The sequence below is a fragment of the Phyllostomus discolor genome, chromosome 8, assembly GCF_004126475.2.
Source record: "Phyllostomus discolor isolate MPI-MPIP mPhyDis1 chromosome 8, mPhyDis1.pri.v3, whole genome shotgun sequence".
Lineage (NCBI taxonomy): Eukaryota > Metazoa > Chordata > Mammalia > Chiroptera > Phyllostomidae > Phyllostomus > Phyllostomus discolor.
Genome location: NC_040910.2, coordinates 32,839,848 through 32,855,797, shown reverse-complemented (window position 1 = coordinate 32,855,797; position 15,950 = coordinate 32,839,848). Strand labels below are relative to the sequence as shown.

Sequence of the window (15,950 nt, the reverse complement as noted above, 5' to 3'; positions counted from 1 at the left end):
CTTTTCCATATCAATAATAGCTAAATCTTCATCATTAAAGGCATGTTTTGAGTGTGTCTGGGGTGCGAATCTTGGTTTACAAGTTAGGTTGTACTTCATTTTTTAAAATCAATCTAACTTCAATTTCCAAGCCCCACCCTACTGGGCTACAGTGAAGCTTATCAGTGTTGTAGAAGTCTGTCCCTGCCCAACCCCGAGTTCTGCTTTGGTTCTGAGTCACACAAAGTGATATCAATGGCTTCTGGCCATCTGCATCCACCCTTGCACTTACCAGAGTTATCCCTTGACCCTATATGGCTCTGTATGGCTCCTTCACCCTTGGCAGATCTTTGGGGCTTTTACACCTCCTTGGGAATCTACTGTGATACTTACTAAGGTACCCCTGCTGGATGCTCTGCAGTGGCTGTTCTTGGGAGTCTCAGCTTTTCAGGCTCTGCCACTAAGCATGCAAATACCTCTGTTCTCAAGTTCCACCAGCCCCCTCCTTTGCCTCAGCTTTTGAGATCCTCTGTGTACTCAGGAGGAGCATTTGTTCCTTTGTGTTTTTCTAAGGCACTCTGTCTCTGTCTTCAAAGTATATACCTCCCTTTCCTCCTTATTCAAAAACCTAAAGCCTCCAAAGGTTTGAGGCTTTGAAGAAATAAAAGAATAATTTCAAGCCAGTTCCACTTTCTGTCCTGCCCCTGTTACCGAACGGGTCTGCTTTGGGCCTGCCGGTAGTGTGTGGAGTCTTGACTTCATGCAGGAAAGATTGCACAACATGGGTCCAGGCGATTTTGACAGTATGTTTATTATAGATGGGGACAGTGAAACAAAGGAAGGGCTTAAGATAGAAAAAGGAACATGACACAGCCTAGGCAGGGTTGCTTTGGCTCTCTAGGAAATAGAAGCCACTGTAAAAGAAGTGAGCTCACTGAGAAGTCAGAAAAAAGGGGGCACGGGAGATGGTACACCAGTGACACTGGTAACTCCTTTCTGGACAGCCTCTTAAGCTTGGTGGGCTTGTAATACAGCTGCAGCTTCATCAACTTTGGAACAGAGAGACCGTGGAGACTCAAGCACACGACGAAGCTCTGAATTATCAATTTCCAACAACATGCAAGTGATTTTACCAGCCAAAGTAGGGTATAAGGACTGAATTAAAGGAAAGAGCCATTCGCCCAACAGTTGCTTTTGCTCTTGCTCTCGAGGAGAGGCAGATGCCAACATGGAAGCAGTCAAAGGCTTCTGACCTTGTTCGTGAACAGCAAGCTGCGGCATGGTAACTTGTGGCTGTGCATTAAGATGTTGAGGACTGCGAACTCCTGTAGTATAGTTACACTGTGGAACAGGGAGGACAGCAGAAGTAGTAGCAGCAGCAGGAGCAGTAGCAGCAGCAGCAGCTACAGGACGTGAACCCACTGTCTTTGTTGATGTGTTAGCAACACGCTGTGTGGACATGACTCGTGGAACCTGTGAAGAAACTGGTCTCATAGTACTAAGTGGTGGTCTAGGAGAGGCTGGGCAGGTAGCACTGGGCATATTTTGGAATGGATGAGGTCTGGCACCCTGAGCAGTCCAGTGAGGACTCAGTCTTTGTTGAGCAGTTTGGCTAGGAGAATAGTATGGAGCATGGTTCTGAGTCAGTGGGTCAGCTGCCAGCTGGTAGGGGTTGCTTTTGGGGATGAGCATAGCTGTCACATTTGTCGGTCTCTGCATACACTTGTTAGTGAGGTGAGCCTGGCACTTTTCTTTGCACTGAGCTAAAGCTACAGACCATGGCTTGGTAGCCACAATTCTACCATTCATTTCTGTAGCTGCTTTGCTGGCTTCTTTTGCTGAGGAGAAACATACAAAACCAAACCCTTTGCTGCAACCACCCTTCATCATAACTTTGGCACTAGTGATAGTACCAAATGGAGAGAATTCTTTCTGGAGACGTTCATCATCAATATGATCATCAAGATTTGCCACATAGAGGTTAACACCCTGGCATCTGCTGATCCTATCTTGCTTCTTCTGTTCAAATTGGCGCTTAAGTTCTGCCTGCCGTTGCGCTTTCTTCTGAGCTTGGCCAACGTAAATTTGTTTTCCATTGAGTTCCTTTCCATTCATCTCATCCACAGCTTTCTGTGCATCTTCATGTCTTCTGAAGCTCACAAATCCAAAACCCTTAGATTTTCCACTTTCATCGGTCATTACTTTCACACTCAAGACAGGTCCGAACTTGCCAAAGAGATCTTTAAGTTGGTCATCATCCATGTCTTCTCCAAAATTCTTGACGCAAACGTTGATGAACTCGTTTGCATTAACGTCAAGATCTGCTTCTCGTTCTTCAGGAGCCTTAAATCGTCCAACAAATATTTTGTGATCATTTAGAAGCATCCCATTCATTTTTTGCATAGATCTTTCAGCTGCTTCCTCTGTCTCAAAATGTACAAATCCATAATGCTTGGAACGATTTTCGTCACAAACCACTTCACATGAAAGGATGTTACCAAATGCAGAAAATGCATCATACAGTGCTTCTTTTTTAATGGATTTGTCCAAATTTTTAATGAATATGTTGCCCACTCCTCTTTGGCCAAGCGGTGGATCTCGCTGGCACAACATGATGTGAAGTGGCTTGCCCTTCACAATATCAAAATTCATGGTGTCCAAAGCACGCTCCGCACTCGCTGGCTGCTGGAAGCGCACGTAAGCGCAGCCCAAGGAGTGACGGGTTGACCCGTGCCTGAAGATTCGGATGGCGAGGATGGGCCCCGCCGGCCTGAACTTCTCGTAGAGCATCACCTCCGTCACGTCCGGGTGTAGGTCCTCCATGTAGAGCGTGGAAGAGGAGGAGCTGGGGGCGCTGGAACTCATCTCAGAAGGCTGCCTGCAGGGCCACAGGCCGCGACCTTTCCGCCAGAGGAGAGCTAGTGCAGGGATCAGGGCCGGCGTCTCAAAGTGGGGAAAGGAAAGAGGGGGTTGGGGGGAAGGGAAAGAGGGGATGGGAGGAGGGAAGAGGGGGTGGGGAAGGGGAAGAAAGGTGGGGGAGGAAAAGAGCACCCTCGGCTGGGGAAACTGGAGCAAGCGCAGGGGGTCATCAATCAGCCGGGAGAGAAAGCTACGTACTCAACAGCCGGAGAAAGGGCTCGATCCGCTGCCGCGAGTCGCTGGCTGTGGCTACCGCTGGGAGCGAGGGTGGCGGTGTGTCTGTCCCGGGAGTGAGAAGGCCTCGGTGTCCGTCTGGGCAGCGAGAGGGGCAGCGAGGAGGCCTCGGTCCCTCGGTTCCTTCTTGCAGCTGCTGCGAGGGCCGCGGTCGGGTCAGCCTTGGCTGCTTCACCGGGTTAGTTTATAAAAAAAGAAGAAGAAAAAAAAAATAAGTCTCCAGCGGAGGAGGAGACGCGAATGTCTTGTAATTTGCGAGAGGTGTTAAAAGATATTTTAAGATTTTTTTGGCATACTTTAAAATAATAAATGTGTGTTCCGAGCCCACAGCACACACGCCGCACTATCCGCACTCACCGCCCCGGGTGAAGGCCGGTTACTTTCATTTCTAAAGGGTGTTATCGCGAGGTAAATTTCATTTTTAAAGAGCGTCCGCAGGAACGTCATTGAAGAGAAGCCTGGACCTAGGCGGCTCTGGGGGGAGGGTTGGGGGAAGGGGGAGAACTTTGTGATTCACTATCTGATTGTAGTTGCTCAAGGTGTTTGCCCTTGTTTAACTATTCTGTCTCAGTTTCCCTTGTTCCACTTGTCAAAGAATTTCTGTCGTGTGTTCCTGCCCTACCTGACCCCTAAATTATTTGAAAAGTTGCGGTAGTGGTTGGGGGACAGAAAGAAAGCAAAACAAAATATGGAGGGGGAAATACTCAGACCCGCACGCGTACAAATACATCATGGGTCAGCTGTATACCTTAGTTCTTATATGCGTTGGCTCATTGAATCCTCACAAAAGAGAGTATGGTCTCTGTTTTATAAGTAAGAAGAAGGAGGCTTAGGGAGATTAAGTTATGTGTTCAGGTTTCAAAAGCTAGTACATAAGTAGAACTAAGAATGTAACTGGAAAAAGAAATACAGCCCTGACTGGTATGGTTCAGTGGGCTGGACTTCACCCAGAACCTTGCATGTTGGGTCGCCCAGCTCGGCGCACATGCCTGGGTTGAGGCCAGGTCCGCTGTTGGGGGCTTGGGGGCTTGGGAGAGGCAACCCATGGATGTTTCTCTGGTGCATGACATTTCCCTCCCTCTCTTTCTTCCTCACTTCCCGTCTCTCTCAAGAAGAAAATCTTTAAAAATAAAATAAAATAAAAACACACATAAGAATTCAACAATGACAAAAACTCTCATCACCGAATCCGTCCAGATGAATCACTCCAGTAACCTCTGCCTAACGATAAAGTTTCTAAAGATATAATAAGGTGGGACCTCTACCCAGATCTACTGAAATGACAAGGAGTTTCACAAAGGTCTGCCATTTATGTACAGTTATGAGGATTTTAAAGACATGATTTAGCTTCATTTGCTAGAGAAATATATACACATGAACTTTAACACAAGTATAACATCAAATTTTTACTTTAAAATTACTGTATTAACTTTGTACATTTTGAGGACAGGGGTAATACCTCTGTCTCACCCCTGCCAAATGTCTAACACATTTCCTGTGAAGAGTAAATAATAAATAGAAATTAATACCCCCACCTATACATAGATCTGGGCAGTTCCTCACTGAGGCTCATACTTGGGGGCTAGATATTGGCGTGGAGAAGACAGACCAAGCTTCCTGGGAAAGCAAGGTCCTTAAAAACTTACTTCTTGGAAATGTGCTTACCTTGAGTCACTAGTATGGTACTTTCAGGGACACTCTGAACTAGTACTTACTGATCCATAGCCTAGTAGGGTAGGCAGTCTGGCACCTAGCCCAAAGAAAGGCAGGGATAAAGTGGGAAAGCACAGAAGACTGCAGTGACCCTTTAGGAAAAGGAATTTGAATACATGTATCAGATTTTTAAAAATTGTTATTCTCTCTGACTCGGTAAGTCTACTTCTGAACATGTAACCCCGAGGGTCTTTTGATGTGTCAGCCTGGCTAACCTACAGTTCCCAGTTCTTCACTAACACGCATGTCGAGGTGTTCCTGTGAAGGCATTTTTCAGATGTGATTAAAGTCCGTAATCAATTGACTGTGAGTAAGAGAGATTATTCTAGGTAATCTCCATGGGCCTTATTCAATCAGTTAAAAGGCCTGAAATGCAGCTGAACTTTCCCAGGAGAAATTCTGCTTGCGGAACAGCCATGTCAGCCCATCGCCCAGAGCTCCAGACTGCTCTGCCTGGCAGCCTTCCCAACGAGTGCACCCTTGCCTAGCCGGCCTCCAGAGCCAGGTGAGCCAGTTCCTTGCCATGAATTTCTTAACTGTCTACTTCCTACTAGTTCTGCTTCTCTAGTTGAACCCTGGCTGATACTCTAAGTGAGAGGAACAATCTGAAATTTGTGAAAATGTCAGGTAGTAAGGTGCTCATGGGAGCACTTTTATAACAGCAAGCTTCAATGCACAGAATTATGGCATTAACTGAAGTAATAATGGCATAGTTGCTTGGATTTTTAAATTACACGCATGACATTTTGGTAAACTTACGTTTGATGTTAAATTTAAAATGTATGGTTACAGTTATGTCAAAATGAATTTAAAAAAGGCCTAGAAGAGAATGTGTATTAAAAGAGGTCTTTGGAAGGCAGAAATATTTATTGCATTTTAAACTAAGAAAAAATGAAGTAAATTTTAATCTTAAAAAAATCTAGCCATTTATGTTAATGCTGCACATTCCTTCACAATTAAGAACAGTTCCAAATGTAAGTAATGCAAGAACTGCTTCTAACTTCATGGGTGATTTTTCAAAGAAACCCGTGCTTTAAGATTCTGTGCAATGACAACATCTTCCTACACCATACATAAACTGGAATAAACGTGCAAACCTAGTGAGCTGTTTGGTTCCAGGACCAAGTGGCATAAATGCCATGAAGCCAGAGATCATTGCAAAGGAACAAATGAAGAGTATGCATTTTCAAACCCTTTTGGCACTAAGCTCTGACAACTTACCTTTGTTCCAGTCACATGTTGTGATACACTATACAGAGTGCTAGCAAATGTTTCATGTAACTAGTTCAGTCAGTCCAAAAAATAAGTACACAGGAAGCACAGATAATTGTTACAATTCTCCTTGGTGAACCGTGGTCTGAAATTAGATTTTGAGATTGATATTTTCCTATCAAAAGGAGCCATAATTTGAGCAGTTGTAGTAATAAGCATATATTTTAGCACAGATCGGCTTCTTTGCATAGTAATAATAATAATAATTAACTGGTGCTCCTACAACCCCACCCTCTTTCACCATCAGCACTCGCCTCACACCCGCCATCTGTGCGTGCCCTGGCGGCTCTGTGCATATGTGTCTCAACATATCTCCCCACTCTTAAGCTGCCTTTGAAAGTCAACAGTTTTTGTCAGAAAAGGAGTCAGAAAAAATAGACAGATGGAATCAGGGCCATAGACCCCTGAGGTGAGGTAAGTAGTTAAATCACTCTGATGTGTGTGCAGAAAAAAGGGATGAAATGAATTCTGTCTTCTAGGATATGTCCAATTCGGATAAAAACTTAGCGCTAGCATCCACATCAAGTTATTTACCATCTAACCTACTATCACTTTTTTTCATAGAAAACATTTAATTGTGGCAAAATTCAAATAATGCAAAACATAGCATTTCAACTATTTTTAATACAGTTCAATGGCATTAGGTTCATTCACATTGTTGTGCTACCATCACCATATTAGCACTTCTTAAACATATTCTATACATACCTTTAAACAGACATTAAATTGAAAGCACATACTGCTAGAGCAGAAACCATTGCTTTATGTTATTTTATGTTTTATATTGTATGAGAACCCATCTTTCCTCATATATCATGAATACCTTTATTGTGAAAGTATGTGCATGTATTCATAGGAATATTGATATTTCAATAGGTCAACTTAAATATATATATATATCTTCAAGGCACAAGAATGTGGATACCAAATACAGGGTCAGTGGTATCCTTTTCTGCTTGCCTTGTGTCTTTGGATCGTGGAGAGACTCCAGATCCTCAGATTTGAAAGGAGTCAAACTTTGGAAGGTTCTGAGAGCATACAGCAGGGGTTAGGCTAGTCATGTCCTCACATGCATGTGTGTCTCCCTCCCCCAGCACCCCTGGGGGTACCAGCTCCTTTGAAAAAACATCCTAGGGAGGCGTGCTCTTTAGTCAGTAATCCTGAACTCTATGAGATCATAATCATAATTTCATACAGAATTTTTGGAAGAAGTCAATAAACTTTGGCAATGTGCTGTGGGCATGTGAGCTTGTTAAAGAAAACATGTAGTGATCGTGAAGAGTTGATGACAATTCTGGATCCTCTTCTTTGAGGCATCTGTTTTCATTTATATTCAGTTGTTCATCTGCTATTCATTCTGGAAGGTTTATTAGTAGCTTAGACATATTTAAGCAGTCGAATAGTTGAATCTACACAGAAAGTTAATATAGTCGATGGTCAGAAAAGATTAAGGCAATTCCCCCTTTAATTGCAGTCTTGTTACTTTTATTTATATTGAAACTCATTATGGATAATAATGCTCGTTTCTGAGGCAAGTGGCCATCCAGTTCTATGATTCTCAACCTAGAGTTCTTATGTCCTGAACGTAGATGGTCCTGTGCCATGGACTACACACAGGTTTTTACCTTGGAGCATCAGATAAACTAGCTCATATGTAAAGAACTGCATTTTATGTTAAGGCAAGTAAGTTTGTTAAATAGAATGCAAAACTTTTTTGTAAACAAACACTGGCACCACTTCAGGCCATACCCTTAGACTGTCGGCGCTGCCCTTGGACTCTCCTCAGCCACTGCGCCTCCGCTCCTTCAGTCTCAGACAAAACACCAAAGGCACGAGACAGGGAAGAGAATAATTGGTAAATTGGACTTCATTAAAATAGAAACATTTGTTCTTTAAAACAAAACGCCATCAAGAAAATGAAAACGTGAGCCAAGAACTGGGAGAAAATCTGCACAACACGTATGTCAGATGAAAAACTTGTATCCAGAATATATAAAGAACTCTTAAAATCTAATACCAAGGGGACAGACAATTCAAAAAATGTCAAACTGTTTCCCCAGGTGGCTGTACAATTCCTACCAGCAGTGCATGAGAGTTTAGTTACTAATTGTGTGATATTTGGTAAGTCAGGACATCTCTCTCCAATTCAAAAACAGTAGTAGAATGCAGAGATAGTCACAATGAAAGTCCTTCTGGGAAGCAATTTCCCCACCCTTCGACACCTGGGAGACCTTGGGACTTTCTTGACCAACAGAATGCTACAAATAAGATGGCTGTGCTAGTTCCAAGCTGGGCCTCAAGTGGTCTTGCAGGATCCATTCTGGAGCTTTTAGAACTTGAGACGACCGCATGGATAAGCTTGGACTGCAGGCTGGAGGATGGGAAATTCGTAGAGGCCCTATTGTCACAGCTAAGTCTTTTAGAGATTAGTAAGGCTCCAAGAGACGTACCAGCTCTTCACAATGTCAGAGCTCAGCCTAATCCTCTAAACCTGGTCAAGACTAACAACCAGCCAATGAAGCCCCTCCCCCACATCACTATCCACAGAGTCATGAGCTCCATTCAGGAGTTATCCACAGAATCAGGAGCTCCATTCAGGGTCGGCACTTTAAACCACTAATTTTGGAGGTAGTTTGTTAATCACAATAGATCATTGATATAGATATCTCATTAGGAACATGGGATAACACAAGTATCTACCAAATGGGATTGTTAAGAGATTTCTATGTAATCCACTCTGTGCCCAGTTAGAGTAAGTACTCAGATATGTTAGCAATGATTATTGTTATTGTTATTATTAAAGATTGTTTTGTGAGGGGAGGGATTTTTCAAAAGTCCAGCACTTCTGGTGGCTAATGTGTTATCTCATAGTCTGTAACAATGGAAAAAATGCAGATGTTACCAGCTCCAATGTTGCACTCCTTCCGGCTGCCCTGGCCGCAAATTACTGCTCCTGACAAGAAGGGTGGAGGAGCTTCTCCAGGCACTGGGTGTTAAACGTTAGTGTGTTGCTGATCAAGAGAGGAAGAAACTTTATTGTTCTTCTCCCTAGTCATCTATCAGCTCCTATTCTATCAGGTTAAGTAAGCTTTTTGTGTTGTGTGGTATCAAGTTGGATGGAATAAAGGGAGGGAGGGATGGAGAGAGGGAGAGGAGTGTGGAAATAATATTCAGGAGGCAGAGGTTTCCAGAGGACCAGGTAGAGCCAACTTGAGCAGAATATCTTGTTTATTGTTGTCATGACATCAGGTGGGTCGCTTACCCACATTCTGCTAAAGGCAACTACAGATGGTGATGCTCATTTGAATATGATATTTAGAATTTTATTCTAATACATCTTCTCTTCATGCTCCCAAGACCTAAAAAATAAAAGATACATTTCTAAAAAACATCCTAAAAATATATTCCTAAACCTATAAAGCCTGAAAAAACACTAGTTCTTTTCATCTTTCCTTAGTATTTTTTTTGTATAATTTTCAGATTTTTTACAAAGTCTTTCTCAGCACTGCAGTAACTGTTACACTAACAAGTGTTAATGTAGTTCCTGTGTTTCCCCAAAAGGACTATAAAACTGCAAGACTTTTAGGATTTAAGGCACGGATATAAATATTCAATGCAGGTGTTTCTAAATCACCTTCTGCAATCTCAGACGATGCTGTACTTGAATAGCTCTGGCAAAATGTCTTAGGGTGTCGTCTGTGTTTGTATCGAGTTATGTTACATCCAGAATAAATGCATAAAATAAAGCAAAGCCTGCTGACATATTTATTTTCAGGATAGTTCTGTCACATGAACTTTATAATCATATTTGAAAATCCAGCTGTGGAAAGGTATGTGTACTAGATAAATGGCTATTGGTCATTTGCCAGACCACAAAATTGAACTGTATATAGTAAAGAAAAATTCTAAACCAATGTTAGAGCAATTCATCCTTTCAAGTTAAAATCATCAATTAAGCACTTAATTTCTGTCAGTATCAATATAACAATCCTTTTTATGCCTATTAAAAATAAAAAAGACTACAACATTCTTCTGAAATCCCCCTAAAAGTGATTTCTTTCCTGGCTTTTAAAAGTCTTGTCTTATCTAAAGTGTTTCTATAAATATAAATGTCCTCTGTGCCCAATGTAATCAATTTTCCATTTTCAGTAAATTCCAAAGAACTCTGCCTTCCACAAGAAGGATGCAATGTGAATTGTTTTATTAGCAAATGCATTTGGTCAGGAGGAATGTCTCCATGTGTTCTAGACTTCAATTTCAGGAAGGTAACAGGTTCAGTTCTAAGCATCATTTCCCTCCAATTAGAAACAAAACTGTGTTTATTACTCCAAAAATACATCGCTTGAGCCACAATGTGTGGATATGCTCAAGTCAAATAATTTTCTATTTGGGCTAAGGCTCAATATACTGAGAAGACATCTGAACCGGAACAGTAAGTGGCTGCAATTAGTGCTTATGTTGCCTGAGATCTTTGGCAGTTCACATGTGAAGCACATAAAATTCCTGCCACTTGGAGACCCAGACCATTTGGGGAGACATTTTCTGTTATAAATATGCTCATAAAATATTAAAGTGAATTTTATTTGATGAAAATGATGTGAAAAAAATTATATGCTAGCAATCTGAGGAGTTAATAAATGCAGTGAATGGAGCCAAGGCCTATTACATATGGTCCATAGAAATGTGTTTATAAGATGTGGCCAATGCAACTAATAGAATGAATCCAGCATGTTGCCAATGTTGCATGTTCAAAGACTAAGAAAATACTATCTCATTATTTTCCTTTTTTCCATTGTCATTGCTTTCTCTTACTCTACTGAAATGAATGACATGGTTCAGCTGAGAATGTATAATCAACACAGGAGTTGGGATCTTAGATACAGGGACTTTATTTTCTCCTTATTTCCCCTGCTTAAATGGAACTCTGAGCTTTTATACTACCAACCCTATAAGAACTATCTTCTTTGCCCTATCCATCTCTCCCTGAGTCTTTACTGTTGGGCTGTTTCTTAATTCCTACCTCAAACAATGTTTGACCCTTTCATTATGCTGGATATGCAACACTTTCCTTACCTGGGATGAAGCAAGGATGGGGGACTTTGGTATTTCTGTAACATTTGGATTTTTCTCTGTATTCTTTTTTCTCTGTATTCTTTTATGCTCACTTTCCCCTTCCCACCCTTACACCCCCATCACCACTCTGGCTGGACCAAGCACTGGCTCTGAACTCAATCATCTACCAAGACTTCATCAGTCATGAGGAGATGTTCTCCGATATCTACAAGATCCTGGAGATCACGGACAGGCTGTGTCTGGAGGTACAGGGAAAGATGGTGAGTAGGACGGAGGTACCACTGATGACTCGATTATTGTTGGCAATGCCTCCGCGGAAGGCCTAGAGGGTGAATGTACTGAAAGCACAGTAATCACAGCTGTTGATATTGTCAAGACCTACCATTTGCAGGAAACCAGCTTCTCCAAAGAAGCTGACAGGAACTACATCACAGGTGGCAGGAAATCAAAGAGGTACTTGAAGAACTCAGACCAGAAAGACTAAGACCTTTTATGACAGGGGCTGCAGAACAAATCAAGCACATCCTTGCTAATTTCAAAAATACCAGTTCTCGATGAATGAGAACATGGATCCAGATGGCATGGCTGCTCTGCAGGACTACTGTGAGAATGGTGCAACCCCATATATGATTCTCCTTATGGGAGGCTTAGAAATGGAAACATGCTAACAAATTTTGCAACTGCTGCTGCTTTTTATCCGCAAACCAGAACTAGGACAAATGGGACTGATGTTATTTTGAGCCCTTCATTTATTTCAATTTTGATTTATTCGGTGCAGAGGCATTGTTTTTAAGAAAAACACATCATGCAGGTTGTTTAAAAATAAAATGCATTTAAACTCGTTTGAGAGAATGCCTCTTAGTTTAATATATATTGAAACCCATCCTGTATAGTGTTCCTGGAGAAGCTAGAGCCTGGTTGTGGGCCACTGGGGTAAAGTATAAGAGTATCTTCAGATAGCTTCTACAGTGAAAACTACTCCTGGGCTGGGATATAAAAAACTAGGATCAACAGGCTTAATTCTGAGTTGCAATAAAGAGAAAGACTATGCTCACCACAGAGCCAACAATCAAAATGGATTCTGTGGACATTTCATCACCTACCAACAGGAGTAGTTAACTGGAAGAGATTATCGAAAGAATAAAAAGACACTAAAGCAGTTGGGGGGAAAATGTCAGTGAAATATTTAAGTTAATGAAATGGGCTTTCTATGTCAAGAAAGCATGTGTTTTCCTACCTCCATAGCTCCCGTTTATCATGACGATAAAGGAGTATGAAAGCTTTAAACCCACATGAAGAATACAGGCCAGGGGCTCTCAAGCAGAGGTTTTAACACATTTCTCAAATAGGGAAATCAGATGGGCCAGTGGCACCTATGCAGCAGGAAGGAAAAAGCAAGGGTTAGGATACATCCACTGAAAGAGGCGGAGCTGAGGAGGGAGCCAGCTTCCTAGGCAGAAGCCTATGAACCAAATGAACGAGCGCCACTAAAATATGAGAGTATGGCAAGTGAATGAAGACACGAGATTCAAGAAATAGAGATTAAACACAGGAGAGAGGCCAAGGAAAATTCCATGGTGAATGGCATGGAGCAGCCCTTGAGAGCACCCAGCCCAGGTGGGAACAAGAAGTTAAGGAGTCCTCTGTGTGGGGAGATTCTAGGAAGACAACACAAAATGATAGACTTAAATGTTGTATAAACACATTGGTAGGCTGGGTAGATAGGAATTAGCATGCTATTTCTTCCTCTTCCGTAATAGTCCAAAGATAATGCCTAAAGTAGATGAAACAAAAAGTATAACCATATTACTTAGAAATAGTTAGACATGAGAAGGAGCAGTTAAAATAGCCAGTTTTTTTCCCCTCTGAGGGTGTGAGGCTCAGGTAAAGAGGTATGGGGACCAGAAACCTATGTAATTATCTTATTTAAAAATTTCCTTTATTCTAGTTTTTTTTCAGTTACCATTTAGTTCCCTTATATCCAACTCCTCACCATACTATTGTCCATGTCCATGAGTCCTTTTTCCTTTTTTGTTCATTCCCTGCACCCGCTAACCTTCCCACCCCCTGAGCTGTCAGCCTGCCTGTCTCTATTTTCCTTGTTAGTTCAGTTTGTTCATTAGAGTTCACATATAAATGAAATCATATGGTGTTTGTCTTTCTCTGACTGGCTTATTTCACTTAGCATAACATTCTCTAGGTCCATCCATACTGTTACAAAGGGAAAACTTTTTTATGGACTAGTAATATTCCATTGTGTAAATGTCCCATAGATGTGTTATCCACTCATCTACTGATGAACATAATTGTCTTACTTTAATAAAAAAATTAGGAGTAAATATTATGATGAAATAATATAATTTATGTACTGATTAGGAGAGATTTAAAAGTATATATTCAATTGTGGTGAATGTATATTTAAAGAAAAACTCTGAGAGAAGAGTATAACTTTTATGGACATAAAGTCACAAATAGATAGCAATTACCTTAATCACTGCATACCCTAAACACATATCCTAAGGAAATAATAACATTATCAAAGATTTACATATAGAGACATTTATCATGGCACTTTTTATATTTAAGAACTTGATAAACCAGCAAAATGAACAATTGAGAAATGATTTAAAAGATTATGGTGTTAATGCCTGGCACACTGAAGAAGATCAAAAGTTTGTTAAACTTCCAAAAGAGGGTATTTGTAGCTATTGAAATCTAGATTTTGCATTTAAAAGCATATTTAGTGACATGGGAAGTGCTCATGAACTCCATAAAAAATAAAAATTACACCTAAAATAGAATCTCCATTTTTAAATAACCCCCACAATCCACATAAATACACACATAGAAAAAAAGGGAAAAATTATATACATCAAAATATTAACAAGTATTTTTGGGTGCAATTTGCTCTTCGTATTTCTAAACAATTTCAAAATGAAAATATAATGAACATGTGTTACTTTACATACATTTTAAAAAATGAATGTGTCATATATTCAGAATAAAAACAAGATTGTATATACTTATGTAGTTATTTTAACAGGAAGTATAAAAGCTGAAACTATAATAAGTGTTCTTATCTAAAAAAATTTGAGTTTATGTATTCCTTTTGACCTAAGGGTAGAGGATGTTATTTGTAACTCATCTAAACTCAAGTTTAAAAATTTAACAAGACAGTGCAGTAGTCTATTTTTACCATAAATCTATCTTGAGCAAGAATGTTGATAACCTGAGGTTAACTGAAATTCATTAGCCTTTTTCTTTACTAAATCAGAGAACAGCATAATCCAAACAGTCTTATCAGTTTTCTAGACCCCACCCCTATCTCCCCCCAAAACAGCCATGGACTACCTTTTGAACTTTTTCCCTTCAGTTTCTCATAGCATAAAGTTTTTAGTTCCCATGAGTAAAGTACATTCTCAAAGCTATAAAGTGTGAGAACATTATCCTGGAAGCAAAACGATATTGTTAAACTATCAAATATATTTTAACATTGTCTACTTTACAACATTTATAAAGTTGAAGGTATATCAAAACAATTTAAAAACACGTGTCTCCTTTAACTTTAACAACTTAAAATCAACTAAAACTGCACTGAAAGGGGGAAGCTAACAACTTTTTAAAAATTCTTATGACTAATTCCTGAACTGTATTTATGTGTGTCTGTTTGACTAAAGTGCTTTTCTGTGTACTTTCTTACTCATCCTGATTCACCTTCCAGATAAAATGGGAAAGTATAATTGTTATAACTTTTTACGTCTTAATCTTAAATGCTAATAGTTTGTAGTGAATTTTTCTATGTAACAGAGTTTAAAAGTCTTTTTAAATTCGTATTGTTAAATGATAGTTTGGGCCTAGAAAGGTATGATACCTTCTATGTAGAATTTAATTAGTTTGAGTTGTATAATAATAACTTTTACATGTGTCAAAGTGTTATGGTTAAATATCATATTAAATAATTCTTGGCCATGATAAAATATTTTTAAATGTTTGATTTTTTTCTATAAACTGTAATTTCCTGGATACATCATTATCCCCACAATGCCTCTAATAATAGCAGCAGAATATTGACTCATGCAAATAAAAAGTCTGTAGGTCATCCTGGCTTTGCAAGAAGCTTCCACTGGCATTTCACTGTCTTACCTTTCGAGATATTGTCTTCCTCTCTGGGGTTCCATGTGGCAGTTTTTCACTCAGGCACAAATAACTATATCAAGTCCAGTTTCACATCCTCATACTACACTGTACAGAGTAAGAGAGTCTCTTCTGGGAAGCTGCTGTGGAAAAAGAAAGAAGTTCCTCTGTCCCAGAAGACCAAGCTCCTAGCCTACAGTTGCCTGCTCATCTCTCAGTCAGTGGCTGGGAATGCGTTGAATGAGTGAGTCCACATCTGAACTCACTTCCATTTAAAACTACATAGCTCAGAATGGGAAGGCGCTGTCGCCATTAAGAAATCTGGGCAAATTCTATAAATGAAAGGAAGTGCAAGAGTGGATAGCAAATAAGTGTCTATTATATCAATCACAATTATATAGGTTGTTTCCTATTGATAATTGTTATGTTTCTTCACTTTTCAGAGAAAACAACCAAGACAAAAACACAATTCTGTAGTCTTGAATTCTATGAGCAAAGTGAACAACATAACACGCTTTTGACTTGAATCCCAGGTCCCAGGTTGATGAATCCACACACCCTGCCTTTTAATATCATTGGAAGAATGGAGGAGGCAGACATGATCCTGACATATCAATGATGATCTT

The 15,950-nt window shown here is 40.3% G+C and overlaps 1 protein-coding gene and 1 pseudogene across 2 annotated transcripts; one reads left to right on the top strand and one right to left on the bottom strand.

Annotated features, from left to right (window-relative positions):
* Nucleotides 1-772: 772 nt before the first annotated feature.
* LOC114503313 (polyadenylate-binding protein 1-like) lies at nt 773-15,455 on the bottom strand. Of its 2 annotated transcripts, none has more exons than XM_036032010.1 (3): nt 15,334-15,455; nt 3,097-3,301; nt 773-2,897 (listed from the first exon to the last, which is right to left on the bottom strand). In XM_036032010.1, the coding sequence occupies exon 3, from the start codon at nt 2,842-2,844 to the stop codon at nt 988-990; it is 1,857 nt and encodes a 618-aa protein (XP_035887903.1). In that variant the 5' UTR covers nt 2,845-2,897; nt 3,097-3,301; nt 15,334-15,455; the 3' UTR covers nt 773-987. The 2 variants fall into 2 exon arrangements, with proteins under 2 accessions (XP_035887903.1, XP_035887904.1); XM_036032011.1 differs by having other exon boundaries at nt 3,097-3,298.
* On the top strand, nt 11,355-11,858 carry LOC114504177 (annotated as a pseudogene).
* Nucleotides 15,456-15,950: the final 495 nt, after the last annotated feature.